Genomic DNA, 14264 nt, shown 5'->3' on the forward strand with positions numbered 1-14264 from the left:
TGGTGATTCCTCTTTACAATGTTCTACAACAATGACCATCTTAAAACAGAAGCTATTTACATATCTCTGATATTTAATGCATTGCTTGACAAAACCAGAAAATGAGGACTTTAATCCTCAGTAAGGAATTGTGGGCAGAGACATAGAAGTCCTACACAGTAGAAGTCATTGTTCCATATCTTTCACTGATGAGATCTAATAAGATCGAAACAGGTGTATGCAAGTTAAACATATAACTCTACACTGTATCTGTGATGTAATCCAGATGGATGCATATGTTCCACCTATAAGGAAATATATAACAGAAAAGATTTACATATCCCCCATAATTCCTAAAGTATAGATTAAATCCATATATTTTTATTTTATTATGCAATTCTACCTTATAAACACAGATATATGAACACCTTCTGTTTCTATATTGTAGTTACAATAGTGAGCTTTCTGCTTTTTCGCTCTACCCTTGATGGCTGTTCTGGGGGGTTTTCATTTTGGATTATGTCTTATTACAACCTTCAGTTACTCTGATCCTAAGCATAATGTAGATTACACACATTAGGGAAGGATGACCAGAAAATAGGTTTTATTCTCCACGTGCTCTCTGATCAGCACTCACCTGTGTACAGTCTATGGCCCCACAGAATCCGGACCTACCAGCTCAGACAGGATATCATGTGGTTCCCATTTCTTCTCTCCCCGCCAGGAGTCTTCAAGAAATTAGTGGATATTAATTTTCTGTGCGCCATGGGACCCCCTGGTGGTGGCAGGAATCCAGTGTCTCCTCGGCTCACGCGGCACTTCAACTACTTGTCCTTTACCGAGATGGAAGACAGCAGTAAGAGCAGAATCTTCTCCACCATCCTGGGCAGTTGGATGGGTGAGTGACAGAGAGAGGGGAGAGGGGAGGAAGGTGGGAGAGGTGTTACTGTGACCAGAATAAACTAAAACAGCAAGAAATTCTACCACACACCACTGGACAATAAAGTTCTTAATTTTCTGTATATTAAATGCAACTCTTAATGTGTCTTTCTTATTCTCTGGGACTTATACGTTAATATTTATTGAATAGGACTATGTAAAGTGCAAAAAAATATGTTATCCCCCAACATGACATGATGAGGATTGTAGTGTTCCAAAGTCCTCCGCAACACTATAGCGCATGACATGATTTTAGAATGTTGACAACAATCTTAAACCCTCACTGTCACCTGTGGAAGAGATCGTACTAACGTGCCCCTCACTCTATCCGGATCTTCGAGGCTGCAACATTCAGCTGCTTTTCCCTGATGCTCCTCTGTTCCTCTTACAGAGGGAGAAGGTGAGGTGAGTAGGAGGACCAATCACAAGCCATTGTCAAGAGATGGCAGCTTGTGATTGGCCCTCCCACTCAGACACATTCATCCGTCACCATTTTAAGTGGAAATCTAAGTTGGTTTACCGGTATTACAAAACTGGCACAGACTCGGGAAGAATTGGCTAAAGGTAGCAGATGCCGGGGCCTGGCTAGGGAGTAGAATCATTTATGCAGCTGGTATTACAGCTTTATTATCATTAGATAGCAAACTTTGTCACATTATATATACACACAAATATCTTACCATCCCCTGGCCAAGTCTCTTCTCTTTTCTGTCTGTTCTGTGCCCTCTGGAACTAGCGCCCCCTTCTGGTTAGCTCCATGTGTACACATACTCTGGTTCTATTTCAGACTTCTGGGCATTTATTCTAACCCTGTGCTTTCATCTGTAAAGACTTATATCTTTTCTTGCAGCTGGAGCGTCTGCAGTCCAACATCTCACTGAGCAGCTGGTCGATGCTACAATTAAAGTGTACAACACAATTACATCACAGCTGCTCCCCACCCCGGCAAAGTCTCACTACACATTCAATCTCCGAGACCTGTCCAAGGTCTTCCAGGGAATATTAATGGCTGAATCAGCGAAAATGGAGGTGAGTTTTTTTCACCAGGGCAATGGAACATGAGCAGTAAAATAACCCTCTTTTTGCTGACGCCTCATTAAAATGTTAATAAAGCTCAATACATCATTGCTGGAGATCTTATGACTTTATTCCTGACCCGACAGCTTTCAGGTGAGGGTGGCAGTCTCTACTCTTTTACAAGAGGTTGATTCCAACTCATTAGATGTGAAGACCTTTTTTGTAGATGCCTGTATGTAACTATCCCCTTACTGGTGTCCATCATCATTATAGGATTTGGATCTGATATTTGTAGTCATTCAGAAGCTTTGTAAGCTTTTCTCCCACTGACCCTCACTTTTGGTGGTGATGATTTCTAACTTCCGTCTCCTCTTTCAAACTTAAACCAATACTTTCAAGCAGCACCAGTTTTCAACTTGTGTATTCTCTATAAACCAGAAGTTAGCTGCCCCTTGTGCTTAGTATTGAAACTATGTTACATCCTTTGTGACGCTTTAGCTCTCTTCAACTTTCCCCTTGTGTCTTGTAGGACAAGTTTTTCCTCCTAAAGTTGTGGTACCACGAATTGTGCCGGGTGTTTCAGGACCGGTTAGTAAATGAAGAAGACCGCGGCTGGTTTGATGATCTTATCAAGGGCAGGATGCAGGAATTGGGGGCCGGCTTTGAGGAGGTGATACCGCAGCAACCTGTGCTATACGGAGATTTTATGTCCTCTCGAACTGATGTCAAAACTTATGGACTTATTGAGGACCAGAAAAAGGTAATGAGAAATTCCTAAATAGGGCTGTCGTTATCACTGTGTGTGTCTGTTACGTTGTTCGGAGTCTGCCAGGAAATGCACAGCAGAGGTGTAACATTGAGACACTAAACAGGTCGCTTTCAATGTTTAGGATGAGACCTGAGAAACGCCAGCTCTGAGCCTCTGCAAAAATGTATGTTTGCTCATCCACATGCCAAGAAAACCACCCGAAACATGTGCCTTGTCCACCCCTTTAGCTCATTGCTGCAGGGAATCATAAAACGACATTGGTGCATTTACGGCTTACTACACTAACCACGCCTTCACTCTGCCATCTTCCTCCATAAACCTATACATGTCGCCTAAAACGCAGACGCACTTACACAAAACGAGGCGCATAGGCCAAAGCTTCATCTGCGCTGTACAGCTGGCATTTGTGTATGTAACTATATAATCTGTACGAGTGGTTAATGATGTGTTTCTTTCTCAGCTCCTTCGGGTGATGGAGGAATACATGGAAGATTATAATCAGATAAATACTACAAAGATGAAGCTGGTTCTTTTCCTTGACGCCATCCAGCACATATGTCGCATCAGCCGCGTTCTGCGCCAACCGCTGGGAAACGCCCTCCTCTTGGGGGTGGGAGGCAGTGGGAGACAGTCTCTCACCAGACTTGCCAGTCACATGTAAGGACAGCTAGAGGTCTCCTTCTACTATCATTACATATAATTCCTGTAATGTCCTTACCGTCACCTGACAGATATCACCCAACTCTCCCACATTCTAACACAAAGCTGGATGGTAAAACTCAGATTCTCTAATGCCCCATACCATTGACGTTTTACAATGAGCATTTGTTTGCTCACTTGTGTTAGTAGGCTATCTGATGTGTTAAATACTGGAACGTAGCGCTCTGAAAAACGCTACTGTGATGCAAGGAAAATGCTAGTGGATTTGCAAATACTAAATTCAATGGTTTTAAGCTTAGACCCATTTACATCCATTCTACAAATGTTAAAAAATGCCAGTCAGTATGTGTCTGAAGGTTTTCGTAACATCTTTATGTCCTTACACCATATAGAATAAACAGGAGGAAAAAGTTGGCGTATTGGCACTAGTGCCCTTTTGTGAGACACCAGACGCCCAATGTCTGGACCGCTGGTCTCCATTACAGACCACAGACCTTGCGTTAAAGGATGGCTAAACTTAAAACACAAACTGCTAATTACATAACACAAACATATATGCAAGAGTTCCCACAATACAACAGAGCTTTAGACGTTTGACATTCTATTTGTATAGAGCTATTGCTCTCTGACAATTTTCTCTAAATATTTGTATCGTCCTTCATTAGGATTACCCTCATTATAACAACTTGAATATCTTTAGTTCTGATTAACTTGAAACTTTTATTTTTGCCTATTTGTGAATATTCGCTTTCCAATGTTGGGCATATGTGGTTTCCTGGCATTTAACGGGACTCCTAAATTATCTTCCCAGGGCAGAGTATGAATGTTTCCAGATTGAATTGTCCAAAAACTATGGGATTCCTGAGTGGCGTGAAGACATTAAGGGAATCCTACTAAAAGCTGGCCTGCAGAACACACCTGTCACATTTCTCTTCACAGACACCCAGGTACCTGTCTCATAATCCACTGGTTTACATGTATAATCCATGCTAAGCAATACACAGAACATGTCCATGTCCAGGGCTGGTTGTGGAAAGTACTGTGCCCAAGAGCATTCAATTACATCTTAGCCATCTTACACAGTTGCCTATAAACTATACTTAATATACAAATCAATTTCTGCACTCAGTAACATCTCCCCTCTCTGTGTCTCTTAAGATTAAGAACGAGTCATTTCTCGAAGACATAAACAACATCCTGAATTCCGGCGACGTCCCTAACGTGTACGGCCCGGACGAGCAGGATCAGATTGTCACCGTCATGAAGCCGGTCGTACAAGACATGGGGCAGCAACCAACAAAGGCCAACTTGATGGCAGCCTACACCCGCCGTGTGAGGGGCAACATTCATATGGTGCTGTGCATGAGGTACGTTCCACAGACAGGTCCTCCGCCTGCAGCAGCTTTAGACGCTCCATTCGTTAGATGCCACCATCTGATCCGTGTTCCTGTTTTACAGCCCCATAGGGGAGGTGTTCCGCTCTCGTCTAAGACAGTTTCCATCCTTAGTGACTTGCTGTACCATCGATTGGTTCGATGAGTGGCCAGCAGAGGCCTTACAATCTGTAGCTTCCTCTTTCCTGATGGAGATTCCAGAGCTCGAGTCCAGACAATCTGTTGTCCAAGGCATGGTGAGTTTCTGAGGGTGGATATACACATTCTAAGGCTATTGTGTGTGAAAAATGCCATGCGTCAGTCTGGAAAACAGGGAATGCCCTCAAAATGCTCCCTCTCTACCTTTTGAATCAGATATAAACAGTCCTGTCCTGTAAAACAAAATCTAATTTTTGCAAGTGACAATGTAACTAAAGGCATTTAGCAAATAATATTTCAATCCACTCAATTCCTCCTGTCACGAGATGCAAAACACTGTGCATGTTACACCAAATTGCAAACACTGTGCAGCATTTGTATTGCACTTTTGCGCTTACGTGGGTAACCCTTGCTGCGTTCCTCAAGGCTTCACTGTACACTAACCTTCTACAGATCCAGATGTGTGTGGAGATGCACCAATCAGTCGCTGTGAAGTCCAAGCAATATCTAGCTGAGCTTTCTCGGTACAATTACATTACACCCAAAAGTTATCTAGAGCTCCTCGGAATTTACTCAAATCTAATCGGTAAGAAGCTGATGGAGATCAAAACTGCCAAGAACAGGATGAAAAGTGGTCTAGATAAGGTGAGGAGGGGATATTTTATAGTCTTAATAGAAAGCTCACAATTATACATTTCCTTATTTTTCCTGCCAATCTTAATTTATCTCCATCTAGTTCTTTTTATTTTTTCTTTAAGATTTTGTCTGTACAAACGACCCTGGCCATTTGCATCATATGACTCATTTTCAAATCATGATAGAATGCGTACTTCACGCAGCTTGTTTCTTTTGAATCTGTGTTTTGTAATTGTCCATCTGTATTGTCACTTCGCCACTATTACCTGCATCCTTCCACCTCTCTCACATTTTATCCGACTTCTGTATTCTCCCAGCTTCTTCACACAGCCGAGGATGTTGCCAAGATGCAGGAGGAGCTGGAGACGATGCGCCCTCTGCTGGAAGAGGCAGCACGAGACACTGTCACCACTATGCAAAAAATCGAGGTGCCTTAAAGTTTTCTGCTGAGGAATATCTATTTCTTATTTCTCACAGTAATTTTTGTATCTAAAAGCGTTTTACCTGTGTGTGTGTGCTCCAACCCCATCCATTCCCCCCATTGTTTTTTCCCATTCCCCCCATTGGTTTTTCCCATTCCATCCCCATTGGTTTTCCCCATTCCCCCCATTGTTTTTTCCCATTCCCCCCATTGTTTTTTCCCATTCCCCCCGTTGTTTTCTACCTATGCACTACAGCTTTCAGGGCTTATCCCTACTCTGATAATGTTCTTGCTCTTTCAGAAAGACACAGTGGTGGCTGAAGCCACTAGGGCTTCAGTGCAGGTAGAGGAAGCTAAGGCCACTGAGAAGGCCCGCACAGCTCAAGAAATTGCAGAAGATGCCCAGAAGGACCTAGACGAGGCTCTTCCAGCTCTGGATGCTGCGCTTGCCAGTCTGAAATCTCTTAACAAGAACGATGTCACAGAGGTGAGTGAACCTTGGATGAAACTGCCGATACCTATGGAGACAGGTCAAGAATTAAGATGGTGGCCAATGTGATTCTGGACCATTTGCCTTTTTGTGTTATAGAGATCCCAGCCTTTGAAATAGGCTGAATTTTAGTTATGCCCACAAAATAGATGCCTCCTGTATAGATGATGAGCCTGTTTAAAAGAAAGGGTGACAGATTTGGGACAATGGGTGATAGGTCACATGGTTGCTAGTTAAGAGATAATAGAATGGGTGCATTGGGGAAAATCTGTGAGAACATCTATAGGCAGAAGGCAATGGATTGAGAAAAATAATCATTTTGTGCATTACATCTTCCCGTGGTTCTGCAGGTAAGGGCAATGCAGCGCCCCCCTGTAGGCGTTAAACTTGTGATTGAAGCCGTCTGCATAATGAAAGGAATCAAACCAAAGAAAGTGGCTGGAGAAAAACCTGGAATTAAAATAGATGACTTCTGGGAGCCAGGGAGGGGGCTTCTGCAAGACCCCAGCAAGTTCTTGGATGGGCTTTTTAAATTTGACAAGGTAAGAATCACCATTGTGTGTTCTCTGTTGTGCAGAGGATAATGCTCTCATGACCAACTGAAAGGAGTTTCTCCTCCTGCTTTCAGGACAATATTCCAGATGCCGTTATAAAAGTCATCCAACCATACATTGATAACGAGGAGTTTCAGCCCGCAGCTATCGCCCGGGTATCAAAGGCGTGTACCTCTATCTGTCAATGGGTGCGTGCGATGCACAAATACCACTTTGTGGCACGAGGCGTGGAACCCAAACGAGTAAGTTATGAAAACAAAGTACACATGAGGGCTTACCTTTGTTGGCCACCAGAAAAATACCAACAGTGGAGGCAGCCCATCAATTCACTAGGAACCAGTAACTTTATGCATTAGTGATGACGCTGGTTTCTAGTGAATTGATAGGCTCCACTTTCATCATTATTAGTCATCACACATAATTACTGAACACGCATGGCAATGCATGTTTTCAGAGCTTGTACTTGTGTTAGGTACGTTACCTGCTGTCCTCTTTCACAATACAGTATACAGTACAGATAAACAATTACCTTTCTTTCCCAAAGCCGAGACTTGCATGATAAGTCAGTTACACACTGACGTCATAATATGTAGCCAGAAGACATTCTTACCTGTTTCCTGTAGCAAGCGCTAAGAGAAGCTCAGGAGGACTTGGCAGTGACCCAGAAAATCCTGGATGAGGCCAAAGCTTCTCTCAACGAAGTAGAAGAGGGAATTGCAACCTTACAAGCAAAGTACCGTGACTGTGTGTCCAAGAAAGAAGAGCTAGAACAGAAATGTGAGCAATGCGAGCAGAAATTGGTCCGCGCCGATAAGGTAGATGAAGCCAACATACGTCCACATTTCACCATTACCTACTATCTAATTACCCCTCACCTCTTATTCACACCCTTGTCTTTTGCCCCGTCACTGTCACCGCCTTAGTTCTTCAGTATTATTCTGCTTCGTTCTTCACTTATTCCGTTGTCTCTGTTCATATGGCAGCTGATCACTGGGCTGGCTGATGAACGTCAACGCTGGCAAGATACAGTCCTCAATTTGGATAAGCTCTTGGTTAATGTCACCGGAGATCTGCTGCTTTGTGCCGGCTTCTTGGCATATCTAGGACCCTTCACGGTGAGACTCTATTGTATACCAGATGTCTTTAGGGATAAACAATATGCTAAGGTAGCGCGCTGCGTGTCTACAGTTATATTGTGCCCATCTCCACAGGGCCAGTATCGAACTTCACTGTTTGAACAGTGGACTAAGACTCTAAAGGATCTGAAAGTACCATGCACTCAGGAGCCATCTCTAATAGGGACACTGGGAGACCCTGTGAAGATCCGCTCCTGGCAGGTGAGATAGAAGAGTGTCTGTGGTTACCCATAACTTGTTGATTAGATTACATGGCTTAGATTAGACATCCAGTTAAGCACCCATATACGCATTCACCTCCAGTGTAGAGTCACCATATAAAGATATACTGTGAAATACTCCACTGCCCTAACACAAACCCTTGTAACTGGCATTGTGATCAATTGTCCCACCAAGGTGAATGAATTAAATGAGTTTGTGAGGTTATTTTCTGCTGGTTCTGTATTTAATCTCTCTGGTCTTACTCTGGATCAGCAGTGGTGTGATGTTGGAGGAAGAAATTGATGTACTTGTCTATTTATATCATTTTAATGTTCCTCCTTAGATTGCAGGACTTCCAAATGATACATTGTCTGTGGAGAATGGGGTGATAACACAGTATTCTCAGCGCTGGTCTCATTTCATCGACCCACAAGGACAGGCCAACCGGTGGATCAAAAACTTGGTGAGTGGACCTGGTGTCTTGTGGACATGTTACTGATGAAGACATTACGTTGAGTCTTGTAGCCTCCCCAGTGGCCTAGACCAGTAGAACCTGGATCCGTATGTAATGGATAAATGTGGACCTACAGACTTGGAAGTGCAGAGCACTGTATACACTTTTACACTTTCGTGTCTCTGCCCCTGACAGGAGAAAGACAATGGTTTGGATGTGGTGAAGCTCAGTGATCGTGACGTTTTGCGCAGTTTGGAAAACGCTATTCGTTTTGGAAAGCCATTTATACTGGAAAATGTTGGAGAAGAGCTGGATCCTGCTCTAGAACCTGTTTTATTGAAACAAGTGAGATGATGTTAAGTCTGGTTGATATTCATCTCTCCAGTTATTAATCCAACTGATTCTTGTTGTCTCTTGTCGTGTTACAGACATACAAGCAGCAAGGGAGCACCGTTCTACGCCTCGGTGATGCTGTCATCCCTTATCATGAGGATTTCAGGATGTATATCACAACCAAGCTGCCAAACCCTCATTATCCTCCTGAAATCTGTACCAAAGTCACGCTCATCAACTTCACTCTTTCTCCTAGGTAACAGGTGTTTACGGGCCTCACAAAATCTTTTCTTGGCTTCTAATTCCCTTACAGTTGCAGTAGTTGTTACAGATCTACCTACTAACGGCACTTGTATCTGTTTCATGTACATATTTGTCTTAAGAGAACTCCACTGCCCAATCATCTAGCAGAATGGTTAGTCAGGGCTGATGTTCAGTGCCTTCACCATTTGTAAGATGACCCAATGATACAGGAGGCAGGAGAAATAGGAAAGTCTACGCTGTCAACACCACAACCATCGAGAGCACCGATTAGATAGTTAACAGCTCACTAAGGAATGTGCAGAGGCATAAAGTGTGCAAAGTTCAAAATTCTTTTGTGAGATTAGTATATGCCATCTCCGTCATCTCTTTAACCGATAAATAATAAATAGCCATGGGAGAAAACGGAAACCAATCAGTGAAAATTAGATTTTCATTCTTGTATATAGATCTGTACCACCCATGAAGTCAACAATTAGTCATATTTTACCTAGGGACAGACATTATCTATTCAATATTACTGGTATTGTCTGAAGCACTTCAGCTAATTTTCTTTTTTAGTGGTTAATAATCTTCAATAAATCTAATGAGCCAACAGCTTGACTTATCTCATAAACAGATAAATCGGTAACTCTTGTTCTTTTGCTCTCCTGCCTCCATTCCTAATACTGTCCATTCAGTGGCCTTGAGGACCAGCTCCTTGGGCAAGTAGTGGCAGAGGAACGACCAGACTTGGAAGAAGCCAAGAATCAGCTGATTTTGTCCAATGCTAAAATGCGTCAAGAGCTGAAAGAAATCGAGGACCAAATTCTCATGCGTCTCAGCTCCTCACAAGGCAATCCAGTGGATGATGTGGATCTTATTAAAGTGCTAGAGGCCTCCAAGGTGAAAGCTGGTGAGATCAAGGTGAGTAAACAACAGACTGTAGCTTCTGCGCGACTGCACAGGTTCCCATCGGTGGTGTCTCGGTGATGGTTCTGTTAATGGAACAGATCATTTTCCATTTATCTTTTTCACAGGCAAAAGTGCAAGTAGCAGAGCAAACAGAAAAGGATATAGATATCACCCGAAGCCAATACTTTCCTGTGGCGGTCAGGACACAGATTCTTTTCTTCTGTGTTTCGGATTTGTCGAACGTGGATCCTATGTACCAGTACTCACTAGAGTGGTTCCTTGGAATTTTTACTGCTGCCATTGCCAACTCTGAGAGAGCAGGTATATTGTATTACATTTCTAGAATCCGACTCGTTGTGCCCAGTGTTACCATTCAGACCATATCAACCATACTGGTCATCACTTGGTGTCTACTACTCTCTTGTATATACCCTGTATATGTTGTGTTTGACGCTTGTTGCCCCGTAGTCTATGACATTGTGCGTCTTGTATAACATAATGACTTCTCCAACGTCAAACGTGTTATCTGTATTATGTGGTTATATGTATAATACAGCGTCTTCTCTGTATGACCCGTATCATGGAGAAGTGGACGTAATCCAGGCCTATGATTTTCTGTTTCAGAAACGGTAGAGAAAAGGATAGAGAATATAAACACTTACTTCACCTTCAGCCTGTACAGCAACGTTTGTCGGAGTCTCTTCGAGAAGCATAAGCTGATGTTCTCCTTCCTACTCTGCGTGCGGATACTCATGGACCAAGGACTCATTAACATGGTGAGAAGATGCTCCTACAGAGCAACGACAGCTCTGTCGGGGAAAGGTCTGGTCAAAGGCCAGAAACATATATCACAATTCATCTGTTAAGATGTACTATACTTCTTAACATACGCTCTCCACACTTAATGGTAGCAGTCATTTTTTGGCCTAAATCAAAAGTTTTAATTTCACTGTATGTACACCAGGAGCAGCAACATCTCTTCTTTGTAGCCGTTGTCTCTCTCTTAAGGTAAATTGACGGGACTTGCGGGGTCAGTCCTGATTGCTATGTTCCGATCAGGAAAGCATCACAGTTTAATATCAATTAGTGTGTAAATTTAGTGACAAGACGACATGTACTCTGTGCATATGATCTGAAAAAAAACAGTCATGAGATCCTGTATTTACACACAAAGGATATGCCAACATACAATAATTGCACCCAAAGGACATAGTGACATACTGTATTTACACTCTAAGGACATGCTGATGCTGTTTGCTCTACAGGATGAATGGCGTTTTTTGCTGTCAGGGGCTACAGTGCCCCCTCTGACTGAGAATCCATGTCCCGAGTGGCTAACGGAGCGGGCGTGGAGGGACATCCAGGCCTTGAGTACTCTGAGTAACTTCAGTAACATCAAAGAACAAATCATTGAACACTCTGAGGAGTACAGGAGAATCTGTGACAGCCCTGAGCCACACCGGTAAGAAGTAGACTCTACCAGTGTTTCCCGTAGTGTTATCAACTCAACTTACCCCAAATATTCAGCCAACTGCACCCTATTCATCCACAATAACTTTCTTTGATAAGGTATATCACAGTGAATCTGTATGTTGCTTGTTTTCAGAGAAAAACTCCCTGGTGAGTGGGATCAGACTTTGGATTCCTTCCAGAAGATGCTGATCCTGCGATGTCTGCGGGGAGGCAAAGTGACAAATGCCATGCAAGACTATGTGTGTCACCACCTAGGACAGAGGTTCATCGAGCCCCAGGTACCTGCCACTAGTGACTGCTTTCTTTCCATGACCAATGAGAATTTCTGGGGCAAGGCCAGTAAATTATAATAGTTTTTAAATGTAGAGAACTACATTTAATTAGGTAACGGGTGCTCACCTCAGCATATACTTACCATAGAATTAAAATGTTCCCACGAGAAGTCAGAATGGAGGTGACTTCTAGGGTGTAGACGAAGCACTGTTAGGAGGGTTGGAGCAGCTAAATAATCCTAAGCCATCAACAACCTAGGCGTCACATTGCCCGGGAACAACATAATGCTGCGGAAGGCTTTTATTCCATGTGGAAAATACCTTTTATCAGATATTGTATTTAACATTTTAATAGGAATTGGAAGCAGTATTTTTAATCCAACTTTTTGCTGTATGTATATGTTTGGTTTCATTTAGACAGCAGATCTGGGGGCTGTGTACCGCGAGTCCTCTCCCGTCACTCCATTGATCTTCATCCTTTCCGCTGGCACAGACCCAGCCACTGATTTGTACAAGTTCGCTGAGGAGATGAGGTTCTCCAAGAAACTAAATGCTATATCACTGGGCCAGGGACAGGTGGGTACAACACCGAACTACTTACCCCACCCACGGTCCATCTTCATAGCACCCATCATAACTAAATCTATTTTGAATATTTTCCTCCGCAATCCCTGAGATATGGATACCTCACTTTTTTTCTTCCTTCCTGCAGGGTCCTCGGGCTGAGGCCATGATGCGGAATGCTATAGAACGTGGGAAGTGGGTATTTTTCCAGAATTGCCACCTTGCGCCCAGCTGGATGCCCTCACTGGAGAGACTGGTAGAGAATATTGACCCAGATAAAGTAAGTTCTTGCAGAGCGACAATCCATTCTCTTACACTGTGTACACTTTTTCAGTAATTATTATGACTTTCTGGGTTCTGTAGGTGCACCATGATTTCAGGGTGTGGCTAACCAGTATGCCCAGTAACCAGTTTCCAGTGTCCATCCTCCAAAATGGCTCTAAGCTCACCATCGAGCCTCCTCGTGGCGTGAAGGCCAATCTCATGCGCACATACCTGACCCTGAGCGATGCAGAAATGAATGAGAGCAGAAAGGTGTGTACCTGTCCATCGCCGTAATTCAGATAAGTGTAATGTGCTGTATTCTTCCTCTTCCTTAGACTTTTTCATCATTGCAACAACTTTGATCTTCTGTCTATCGGTGATAACTGTCCTCACTCTCCATGAAATTCCACCCTTTACACTGTCTCCTGTTCCTGTCGATCCTCTCACTCACTAGGCTCCCGAGTTCAAGGCTCTGTTGATGTCCCTCTGCCTGTTCCACGGAAGCATACTGGAAAGAAGGAAGTTTGGCCCATTAGGATTCAACATTCCTTATGAATTCACAGATGGGGATCTCAGGATCTGCATCTCTCAGCTTCGAATGTTTCTTGACGAGTATACAGACATCCCCTATAAGGTGAGTACATTGTATGATATTAGGGCAGGATGTCTGCATCACCTTATATGTACAGGCATCAGAAGTCTCCTACACAGGAGAGTGGGCAGGTAATCAGTTGTGAGTTGTGTGGCAGGTTCTACGTTACACAGCCGGAGAGATTAATTACGGTGGACGTGTTACCGATGACTGGGACAGGCGTTGCCTCCTGAGCATCCTGCAGGATTTTTACCAGCCTCCGGTTCTAGAAGAAGGTTTCAAGTTCTCCGAGTCCGAAGTGTATTTTCAAATTAGTCCGACCTATGACCTGAAGGTGAGGAACCCGGGCATCATCAAAATAATTGTTGGATACTAGTCATAGAATATTAACCAATATGGTTTGATTTAGGCACAGTATTAACATGTTTTGCTTGGCATCCGGCCTCAGGGCTACTTGCAGTACATTCGCTCACTTCCACTGAACGATCTGACGGAATTGTTTGGACTCCATGAAAACGCAAACATCACTTTTGCTCAGAAAGAAAGCTTTGCTCTGTTAGGATCTCTTGTGACCCTCCAACCACGGACACAGAGTATTGGAGGAAGCCGCGACGAGGCGAGTACAACAAAACGTAAATCCTTGACGACTGTTATGAAACATGCCCCTAATGAAATGTATGTTCCTGTAGATGGTGGAGGAAATTGCGGAGGGCATCCTGAAGAAAGTTCCTCTGCTCATCCCTGTGCAGGAAGTAATGACAAAGTATCCAGTTATGTATCAGGAATCAATGAACACTGTATTGATTCAAGAAGTCATACGGTA

At 43.3% G+C, this 14264-nt stretch overlaps 1 protein-coding gene across 1 annotated transcript in view; it reads left to right on the plus strand.

The window, feature by feature from the left end:
• DNAH1 (dynein axonemal heavy chain 1) overlaps positions 1–14264 on the plus strand; it is a 39699-nt gene that overhangs the window by 24081 nt on the left and 1354 nt on the right. Inside the window, exons 44-73 of the mRNA XM_075183802.1 lie at positions 704–877; positions 1769–1947; positions 2465–2695; positions 3165–3361; positions 4176–4311; positions 4523–4731; positions 4823–4994; positions 5350–5541; positions 5850–5960; positions 6255–6440; positions 6794–6985; positions 7072–7239; positions 7621–7812; positions 7981–8112; positions 8209–8334; positions 8678–8797; positions 8984–9133; positions 9217–9377; positions 10063–10288; positions 10402–10597; positions 10901–11052; positions 11542–11738; positions 11883–12027; positions 12439–12597; positions 12734–12865; positions 12949–13119; positions 13304–13483; positions 13599–13775; positions 13890–14057; positions 14131–14261. Of these exons, the coding sequence (XP_075039903.1) occupies positions 704–877; positions 1769–1947; positions 2465–2695; positions 3165–3361; positions 4176–4311; positions 4523–4731; positions 4823–4994; positions 5350–5541; positions 5850–5960; positions 6255–6440; positions 6794–6985; positions 7072–7239; positions 7621–7812; positions 7981–8112; positions 8209–8334; positions 8678–8797; positions 8984–9133; positions 9217–9377; positions 10063–10288; positions 10402–10597; positions 10901–11052; positions 11542–11738; positions 11883–12027; positions 12439–12597; positions 12734–12865; positions 12949–13119; positions 13304–13483; positions 13599–13775; positions 13890–14057; positions 14131–14261 (5062 nt within the window). The remainder of the gene's footprint in view (positions 1–703; positions 878–1768; positions 1948–2464; positions 2696–3164; positions 3362–4175; positions 4312–4522; positions 4732–4822; positions 4995–5349; positions 5542–5849; positions 5961–6254; positions 6441–6793; positions 6986–7071; positions 7240–7620; positions 7813–7980; positions 8113–8208; positions 8335–8677; positions 8798–8983; positions 9134–9216; positions 9378–10062; positions 10289–10401; positions 10598–10900; positions 11053–11541; positions 11739–11882; positions 12028–12438; positions 12598–12733; positions 12866–12948; positions 13120–13303; positions 13484–13598; positions 13776–13889; positions 14058–14130; positions 14262–14264) is intronic.

The sequence above is a fragment of the Mixophyes fleayi genome, chromosome 8 (assembly GCF_038048845.1).
Source record: "Mixophyes fleayi isolate aMixFle1 chromosome 8, aMixFle1.hap1, whole genome shotgun sequence".
Taxonomy (NCBI): domain Eukaryota; kingdom Metazoa; phylum Chordata; class Amphibia; order Anura; family Limnodynastidae; genus Mixophyes; species Mixophyes fleayi.